Source organism: Priapulus caudatus, unplaced genomic scaffold (assembly GCF_000485595.1).
Source record: "Priapulus caudatus unplaced genomic scaffold, Priapulus_caudatus-5.0.1 Scaffold379, whole genome shotgun sequence".
Classification (NCBI taxonomy): Eukaryota; Metazoa; Priapulida; class Priapulimorpha; order Priapulimorphida; family Priapulidae; genus Priapulus; species Priapulus caudatus.
The window spans coordinates 235,702-246,343 of record NW_014577440.1 but is presented as its reverse complement, the minus strand read 5'-3'; the positions used below and the strand labels follow the sequence as shown (position 1 = coordinate 246,343).

The window sequence follows — 10,642 nt, the reverse complement described above, 5'->3', positions numbered from 1 at the left end:
TTATACGTTCAAACTGGAGCCGGGCAGGGCGACAGCACGTGTGCTTGGTAAAATCTCATCTATACTATTCACTTTGCTTGCAGCATCACGTCATGAGTTCTCTGCTATGCTAATGTACATGAAAAAGAGGCTACGACGTCGGTCGCCGTTGACTGCCAAGAGAATTGTCTTCGGCCGTTCTTATACGTTCAAAGTGGAGCCAGTCAGGCCGACGGCACTTGATGTAAAATATTCGCTTTGCTCGCAGCATCACGCCCTGGGTTCCGCTCTATGCCGATGTTTATGTACATGAAGATGACGCTCGTGCGTCGGTCACCGTTGACTGTCAAGATAATGTTCTTCGGCGTTCAAATGCGTTTAAGGTGGAGCCGAGCGGGCCGACAGCACGTGTGCTTGGTAAAATTCGATCTATAATATTCACATTGCTCGCAGCATCACGCGTCCTGGGTTCCCCGCTATGCTAATGTACATGACAAAGTGTTCCGACGTCGATCGCCGTTGCCTGCCAAGAGAATTTTCTACGGCCATTCTTATACCTTCAAAGTGGAGCCAGGCAGGCCGACTAGAGAGAGAGAGAGAGAGGGTGGGAATCTGGGAAGAGAGCAATGATAAGGAGGTAAGTGAGATGGGACAACAAGATAGAAGTAAAAAAATGAAAGGGAAAGGGAGCATACAGATGGAAAGGAGAGGGGGAGGAGGAAGGAAAGATGACAGATCAGGAGAGCGAGTGAAGATGGAGGAGAGGGAGAAAGAGATAGAAATGTGAGGGTGGGGAGGAGGAAGGAAAAGGAGGAGAGGAGGGCAGAGATTGGAGGGTCAGTGGTAAGGGAGAAGAGAGCGAATGAGAGTGAGAGAAAGCGAGAGCAAGAGAGAGCCAGAAAGAGAGACAGAGAGAGAGAGAGAGAGAGAGCGAAAAAGCGCGCGCGCGAGAGAGAGAGAGAGATAAAGAGACCACAGCTGTATTTTCACAGATCCGGCCAGTTGAAGCTGTCAGTGTGTTCTGCAGTACATCCACTCCACGTACTTTACTCGGCTGGCATATTTGATCGCTACATAATACACTGGCCTTTGGCCTTTATGCTATCACGACGACTGCAACGTTGTCTAGTTCGGCGAGCCTGTATGTCTGCTTATGGTTAATTTATATTTATCATCGTGGTTCATTATAGCGGTGGTTGAAATGGCAAAGCTTCGCATAACCTGCCGAGATTTGATTCATTAGAATTGTCCATTCAAGAAATGTCTGCAACCGAGCAAAGTGCCAAGTCAGTTATTTCCCGTGTGCACATGCTACACGCACGCGAAATTCATGTCAAAATAAAAGTGTAGCCATCGAAATAATTTACGAACCGGATCGTGTGAGGTTCAACCCGTGTACAATACGTACGCATGGATAAAAAAGTATGTGCACGAGAGAGAGGGGAGGGAGAGATAAATGGATAGCGAGAGATCGCGAGAGGGAGAGAGAGGTGAAGCACAAGTAAAGGGAAAAGAGGGATGGAGGAAGTAAGGAAGGGAGCGGGAGGGAGGGAGTGGGAGCAAAGTGATGGCAGCGGGTGACTGGCAAGGGAAAACAAATTGATGAATGGACAGATGGACAAACAGACAGCCAGACAGACAGACACAGACAGACAGACACACACAGGCAAACCAACAGACAGACAGACGGGTGGACAGAGATAGATGGACAATGATATAAATAGATACTGTATATAATCATTTTTTACCTAGATCATATATATGATAAAAGTTGAAACTGATTTAAAAGTTCCTAATTAAATGTGATGACCACGTCGGAGTCTCAAGTTGACTGTACGTTTTTTTACGAATCTTCTTCTGAAATTATTCACATGCACCCTCTATCAAATTCTAACCTGATTAACTTAGCATAACCTAAAACTAATTAGTTGTAGAGTGCTATCCCTATGTCTCCTTTTGGGTTAGTATCACGCTGGTAGTAAAGTTCTTATAAAAACTGAAAGCAGTTATTTATTCATGCTTACTTAATGCAACACACCTGCTGAGCTGATCTAAGGGTGCATTATGCCACGCAGTAAAAAAGCCTTTAAACTAAAGAAAATAAATATGTTATGGCATAATATTGAGCATCTGTGGTTATTTTGTACTGTTCACACTCCAATTATGTTAGATCGACAAGCTGATATTTTTAACAAAAACACGTTTGATTGTAAGTAAGCAAACGAAACAACATGTAGGGTTACGTTTAGTTCAAAAACCATGGTAAATACTATTAATTAGGGCTCCTACTGCATCTAAAACCTAATTATTATATTATAAGATGACCTGGAGGGATGCCAAATCTTCTTTTCATGCATCATCCATTTTCGTTATTCATCATAAAAAATGCGATGAATTAGTTATGAGAACTTGTTACACATTTATCATCATATTTTGAAACTTCTAATAAATCTGCCAAATTTTGCAGCACATACAGATATCCATGATTTATTGCCATGAATCTATGTATACAAACAGGGTTCGTGATTTAGCAGACCAAAATTTGGATACGATCAACTGCCTTCAACAGCAGCACTTTGATGCCATCTGTTGGCAGAAAACTAAAAAATAAGTAACATGCTTGTGTTTTTGCTGACAAATGACTCCGACTACACACATGACCTCGTATATGACATATCTAATAATGAAAAGAGTAAAGATGGTGAACTATAACTTGAAAATATAATTATTATCGTCGATTAGTTAGAATAAAATTACAAAAAAGATTCAATACTGTACAAAAACATAAAGGTATAGAGTAACAATATTAAATGAGGCTAATAACTCTATGCCTTTTCAGCTTATCTGATACAACCTCTGGATTATCGATTTGTATCATCAAAATCACCACATAAAAATTATATACAAGCGTAACCAAATCGTACAGGGACCTTGATCTAATTCCATCGATCAAAGTTAATACTCTGCCTAAATGGTTTTCTACCTTTCTTTAGCCACATCAGAAATACCAAATACGTGTCACTAAGCTCGCTCCACGCTCTAGCCATAATTAGACTGCAAAGAAACATACAAAAAACGAGGTAACTTTTTCATGCATTGATACCACCATCAGCTGTCATCGAGTGGGTACACGTAGACCCTATTCCCTGTTTTACACCTGAACTCTGACACAAGCATCGTGAAGCTGTCACCATGATCTCTCTGCTGTCCCAGCATCAGTTTCTGAAAGGATATATAGCTTACTGGCTTTACTATACTTCACCATGTCAGGCAGGGGCAAAAGAGAAAGGGAAATTTATGGATGCAAGACCTCATTATTAAAACCTGTTTTGCAGGACTAAGTAGGTGAAGTTCACGAATGTTTGTAAAAACAATAGAAAGTACAACAGACTGGGATAACCACCATATCGTATAACTTGGGTTTTATTTACCAATAATAACTAAGTGAAAAGAGGTTAGATCTAATCAGTACATGTCTCACTATGCACTGTTTACATCTACATAAAATTCATTATCAAATCATTCTTCATTTGACTTTGGTGCACACAACTTTGAAGAATCACAAATTCTCACTACTCAATGAAATGGAAATGTGAATGTGACTACTTCATTATTTATATATACTTACATTAAAGCATGTGATGGTCTCGGCAGCGACGCTTTCTGTCAAGTCTCCAACGCACCATCCAACACTCATGTGAAATGAAGGTTGCTGAAAGGGATAGAAAACTGAAAATCTACAGTACTCACCGATCGGTATTAATTAAACACACGACGGAGAGAGAGCGTATGGCGATTGGCACTGGCGATCTCAATTCTGGATATACGTGAACATACTGCGTTTGCTGGCAAGCATATGTGAAGCATTAGGGCGTTGTAGATGTTCACAGATCAAGTTTCGAAAGTTTTGTCTGATTCGTCTGCCAATTACTCTCAACGACAAGCATTGCGGTGGAACGGTAATAGCCACTTCATTATATTTTAAGGCACAGGTTTTTTGTCTCTTGTTACAAACTAATGCAATTGGCATCCTTACTTTGTGCCGTCATCGCCAATTACTGCCCTTCAGCCCGATGTGTATGCCATACAAGTACTAATGACACATGCTTGGAACTCAAAAAGCAAACTGTGAATAAGCATCGGGAAAAAATGACCAAGGACATGCATAGGTACACTACTATTAAGCACTATTTTAAGCACATTTAAATTACATCACGAATCTGCTTGTAAATCCATCTAAAAGTATGCAATTATACTGACTGATAAAAAACAAAGATATCTTCCGAATATGCTGGCTAATATGAACGTGTACCAGATAGAATTTCGTCAAATGGAAGTCCTGCATGACGGCATCGGTGTGTGCGATAATATTACACAGATCGCTATGCCCAAATCCAACTTTCAACCCTAGAAATGACCTACAGAATAACAAATACATATTAATAAATTTGTTGCTGAAAAAAGTATTACATAGAAAAATTCCACAAGCATATATGTGTGCATTTTTAAATGTCCAAATATTATATACTAAATTGCAATCGGGTGACTCATTTAAATAATATACTATCATCAGGAGCTAATAATGACCAAATTTGTCATTATTAGCTCCTGCTATCATGTGATTGCTCAGTATAGATAGTCAATATTGATATCAAAATAGTCCCACCAGAGAATTAAAAAAATCCTACCTACCGTGTCTTCTCATCATTTGTGTACAGCTCTACACCTTCAAACGTTATAATAAAGCTTTTAACAAATTCCAATTGCGTCTTGATTGAATCTGTGAAAGGCTCAATGCAATGATGAGCCAATACCACTGTCCGAGAAACACTGATGTGAAAATCGTCTACACACTGCCAGTCACTTCCGGTGAACTCTCTTGCAGCCTTTACTAGCTTTCTCACTAGGTTGCCAAGATGCTTATCGACAGTGACTGTATAAAAATATATACAGAATATCACATCACAGATTCTATGCATCAATGCACAGAATGATACCAATTATGATAACCAATCATAAGTTGCCATGCTATCATTCTAATAATAAATGTAAATTGTTTTATTCAGTATGAAATCATTTGAAATTTCCCCAGAAGTGTTTTGAACAAATGTTAATTTCTTTCACTGGAAATTGCAGTTATCTTAATGTGTGTAATGAGGTTTTACTAACCTGGTACAAAGATATACGTTGCCCAGTTGCCGCGCACATGGGCAAACGAGCGGACTCTACCACCATGCATCTCTGAAGTATCGTTCTTATCCTCATCTTTATTGTACAAACCAAGAACAACCTCAGGAAGGGGTAATCTTTATTAAACAGAAAGGTAAACAACAGTTACAATAAGGTATTTATTATTTTGGACACAATCCTAAAGAAAGCCAACATAACATATATTACTATGCAAAGGTCTAACTGGCATTGAACCTACAATTTATGCACATAGTTATGACTATTGGGCTGAAACATCACACAAATAATAGCTTTGAACGATTAAAATCAGTAAAATGATATTTGATTGGGTGCAAGTACACAACTCAATTGCACTCATCCGGTTGTCACAGAGCTATAGTACTACTAGAGCTAGTAGTGAGATAGCTCCAAGAAACGGTCCTTGCTAGGGTTAGGAGACCTAACGTGGCTGTGTATATTGACGTTAGTCACACAGCCTAGTTGGGTTAGCAGTGTTGTAGGTCTCGAGGCCGGCTCTTGGCCTCAAGACCGGCCTCGAGACCGTTTTCCTTGGTCTCGGTCTCGGTCTTGGCCTCGGAGTCGGAGTGCAATGACTCGGACTTGGACTCGGACTCGAGCCCTCCGGATTCGAGGACTCGGGTCGAGGCCACTACATACATAGTACACAACTGTACATATTGTAACACACAGTTTACAATAATTTAAAACTAAAACTCCTAGGTTTTCTAGATACATGGCTTAATCTTGTAGTAACGTTTTCAATGGCTCGATTAAGATTCTTGTCTCTTTGGGATGAATCTGCTGTCACTTCATCCCTTTGCGCTTTTTCTACCACTTCTTTCTCTTCTTCTACCACTTCGAAGGTACTAGCACTCTCTCATTTGGTTCAACAAGCCGTGTCATTCTCGTAAAACACAAATGGATCCGTTACTTTGGCACGTTTCGTATGACTCGTGTCTCTGTGTTTTCGGCTGACTATACACTTTCGCACTTTCGAATGTCTACGATGCACTATATGTATATATGCATACACATATATGAATGGTCATTTTTATATGAAAAGATATTTACAGGTAAAAGCTCTATGCACGAACTATATCGTATCAGACGTGCTTCGACTTATCAGATGCACGATGCAGGTTACTTATAGGCGGGTATCGCAATGTATGACGGAGTTGCAATTTTTAATGGCCTTTGAATGTAGATTATGCGATTTTGTGTTTGATGTTGTTTTATGTCGCGAGTATCCTCTGTGGATGAACACTCGCGATATTTTGAAATAAATAATGTTTACCGTTGATTAATAGTGAGTTGAAATTCATTGTATGTAACTTGCTTCGCACATAGCTCCCTATCTAGATTTTCCATTGAGAGAATCCCTCGGGCGTAGGAACACGAGAAGTGATAATCAGATCTACACACATAATAAATACAGACACATATCCCTACCCTCGTAAACTATAAACCAACTCTAATATTTATGACGTAGGATATATGTCTCTCATATTGTGCACACCACTATTTAAACGCAAGTGTGATATCGCAAGTATGATGTCGCACCTGCTAACAAATTCTCCTACTTGGTTGTCCGATCAGTTCGATTGATAGCGCAAACGCATAGCTTGAGCGGATATAGTATAGATTGACTCTGAACGGAATATAATTGGTGTATTAATGTTTTTGACCGTGGATTCTTGACCCATGTAATATTCTAAAAAAATAAAAAATCGATGAGATGCTGCTGCCACCTGTTGATCATTCTTTATACGAATGCGAGGTTCTCTATATTACAGCTTCAGATACACTTCCTCAAATCGGGAAAGCTCGAGTAGAGGGCCAGTGATTTCTGAATACTGTCACTGGATACTGGTGGTTCTACGTGTACTGGGGATAACGCCGATACTGTGAATGCAGGGGTTGTGTGGAAGAGTGGGATTACTGGCGAGGCAGGGGAAGCTGGGGAAGCTGCTGACAAGGCAGGAGAGGATGGGCATGTTAGAAATGCTGGAACTACTGGGGATGGATCAGCGGTTGTGAGGATGGTGATGCTACTGTGGATACTGGAAATACTGGAAACGCTAGAAATGATATATAGTGATGGCTATGATATGCTGGCATTGATGGCGAATACCTGGGTTATTAACAGGGTAATTAAAGATCGTTGTATTCTGAGTATGGTTGAAATATTGGGAATTGAGGTAGGCTGTGAATATCGGGGGATGCTGGGTTTATTGGTAATGCTGTGGATGGTGGAAATAGTAGGGGTGCTAAGGATATCGATGATATGTCGCACGTTTACCCGGCGCGATAACAGATATTGATGTCTGTCGCGCAACAACATGAATGCACCAAAATCGATGTTTACATAATTTCTACAACACCTGTACCATATACTATGGCAATTTTAGTTCCGTTTACTATAGATGACAGCCTAGATATACGTAATATACGCATGCTTGCTCGAACTAATACCCGGCGCACACTGTGAGATTCGTGCTGAGCACGAATCTCAACGTGTGCGTGGTCGATTTATGTGAGTTGTCGGTCTCGCGAGGCGGTGAGAAAAATATCTATCTTGTTTGATAATTTTGGTCTCGCGAGGCTGAAAACTCAGTGCGGAGTATGTGAGACTCCTGCTCACACTCACTTAGTGGCGGCGCATTTTGATTCGTTCTGACTCAGTGACGGCGCATTTTGATTCGTTCCGCCATTTTGCTCAGCATGAATCTCACCGTATGCGGCGGTGTGAAATTCCTGCTGAGCACGAAATCCACGCTCCGTGCTCAGCACGAATCTTACCGTGGGCGCCGGGCATAAGCTCCTTGGTTTATGGGCTCCTAATTCACTTATATATTGTTATATTGTTATATTGTTATATTGTCGATTATAAATCTCTCGCAGTGTCAACGACATTGTTCAAGTAAAACAACCGTATAGTGTGTGATTCTAGTTTCTGCATCAGTACTATGACACTGCAAATTTGTGCACGGTATTTGGCACTAATTTACGCTACACGGAATACCATCGTAGAGACTTGTTTCGCAGCAATATAGCATTACATCAGTATAATGACCCTCTTATATCGACTAGATGACGATGCAGTATTTCCTGGGTAGATGGTAATCAGCTCTCAACTCTCAAGCACACGTTTTCGCAATCGTGAGTGTATTCTAACAGTTCAGGAGGGATAGGAGGAAGTAGTGTATATTACCATACGAATTATAATTACATACAATTTTGAGTACATTATACACCTGTTTTGGGCATACTCTCTGGAGCAGTTATATATAAAAATTGTTGATCCCAATGACTCACTTCAGTAATTGCGATGCAGAAAATCTTATAAACCTAAAAGCGTGCGATAGATTGTAGGGTCAGACTCAGACATATTTGTCTACATGCCTACTATCTGCTAAGAGAACTCAAATTTTGTTGAAATTTCGTATTTAAAAAAGAGAGGACATACTTAGGATTAGAGTTCTATAAAAGATTTTTCAACGCATTATGCCTACCTTCCTCACATAGTTAGAGGGAGCCCAATTTTCTTAGCATTTCGATACCTTACATTCCCGCTGCCGTAGGTCGGTGCTAGTGTCACGCATGAGAAATAGCGCATGTAACTAAACAAAATAAATTCACACATCATTTTGAGGACATTATACACTTGCATTGAGCTCACAATCTGAAGCAGTAAAATATGAAAAATGTTGATCCCAATGACTCACTTCAGTAATTGTAAGGCGAAAAATCTTGGAAACTTTCTGAAAGCGTGCGATAGATTGTAGGGTCAGACTATTCATGTCTACTATCTTCTAAGAGAATTCATAATTGATAGAATTGTGTTATTTAAAAAGAAGAGGACATACTCATGACAAGGTTTCTATGAAAAATGTTAACCTCATTTTTAATTTTATATAATAGGAGAGTGCCCAATCTTCTCACCATTCCTGTTCCGTATATTTTTCGTTGCTGCCGGTCTGTTACAGTGTTGCACATGAGAAATAGTGTATGATGATGCTAAACAAAATATATTCATTTATAATTTTGTTGATATTATATCATTATAGTGAGTACATACCCAAGAATAGGTACATACGAAAAACGTTTAATTACAATGACTCACTTCAGTAATACGGCAGAAATTCTTTAAATCTCTCTATAACGTACCGTAGATTATTAGCGGTTATACATATCTACTACCTGCTGTAAGGAATCAAATTTTTATAGAATTATGAACTATTAAATGGAGAGTACACCTGGAAAAGGTTTTAAACAAAAAACAATGTATGACGCATTGTCTAACTACTAACTTATATGTAGCCTGTCAGATCAAAACATGCCGTAGGACTTCAATGTCTATTCTGAGTTATAGGTGATTTTTCACCTAAACGTAGTAAAAAGTCGATTTTCTTTTTTGTCATAAATACCTTTAGTAGTTATCCATGTTCGATGTTACTATGTCTGGTATGCGCATGCAAACATCTATGCTCAGCTTCTCAGCTCTATGGGAAGGTATTTTTTCAGATTTTTGTGTATCAATTTTTATACAGATAATTAATGTTTTAATTACCCTAATTAATTACCTGAATTACTTACCTTAACTGTAAGCTACCATTTTCGTACTTCTTACAGTGGATGGTTATTATGTCTGGTACGTGCATGCAAAAATTCACGTGTCTAGCTGTATATATATGATAACAGGGAGCCAACCCCATCTAACATCCCGATTCTCCGCAGCACCAAATAATATCAACGTACAGTTTTCGTTGCTGTCGGTTGTCGTGCATGAAAAGTGGCGTATGATGTCATTCGTTTTAACTGGAGGGTCAGTGTCAATGACGTTTTTTCGTTCTGGAATGTTGTTCGCGAGCAATTCGCCGCTGACGTTGCCTAGGCCAGGGGTCAAGTGTCCCCTCTGCCCCACCTAGCTAAGATTCTGGTGTGTGTTTGTTTGTATGTATGTGTGTGTATTTGAGTGTGTGTGTGTGTGTGTGTGTGTGTGTGTGTGTGGCGTTGAGTGTCGCGATGGCGTACGTACTAGTGGCGTATGCGTGAGTGAGCGGTAAGTGCAGGCGCTTGTGTGACGTGGATAATGCGTGGCGGCGTACGATGAATGGTAACGCGCAGCATAAGAGCCGAATGAGTGCGATCCAACGGGTTTAATGAGTATGTCTTGTGGTGTGCGCGTGTGTGTTGTATGTGTGTGGTGTGTTGATGTGTGTGTGTGTGTGTGTGTAGTGCGTGGTGTGTGTGTGGTATATGATGATTCCTATGCGTGAGTGCGTACCGTGCTGTGTTGAGTGTGCTATGTGCTGTGTGTGTGTGGGTCGTGATTGTGTGTGGTGGTAGGTGCTGTGTATTTAGTGTGTGTGTGTGTGTAGTGTGGGTGTTGTACTGTTGGTGTAGGTGGTGGTGTTTTGTGTGTAATAAGATAATGTGTGTGTGTGGTGATGTGTGTTGTGTGTGTATGTGT

The 10,642-nt window shown here is 40.2% G+C and overlaps 1 protein-coding gene across 1 annotated transcript; it reads right to left on the bottom strand.

Annotated features, from left to right (window-relative positions):
• Positions 1-3,087: 3,087 nt before the first annotated feature.
• LOC106809717 (U6 snRNA phosphodiesterase-like) lies at positions 3,088-5,218 on the bottom strand. The gene is made up of 5 exons (XM_014812891.1): positions 5,149-5,218; positions 4,672-4,912; positions 4,292-4,397; positions 3,608-3,691; positions 3,088-3,201 (listed from the first exon to the last, which is right to left on the bottom strand). Exons 1-5 carry the CDS (start codon positions 5,216-5,218, stop codon positions 3,088-3,090), a joined length of 615 nt encoding a protein of 204 aa, XP_014668377.1.
• Positions 5,219-10,642: the final 5,424 nt, after the last annotated feature.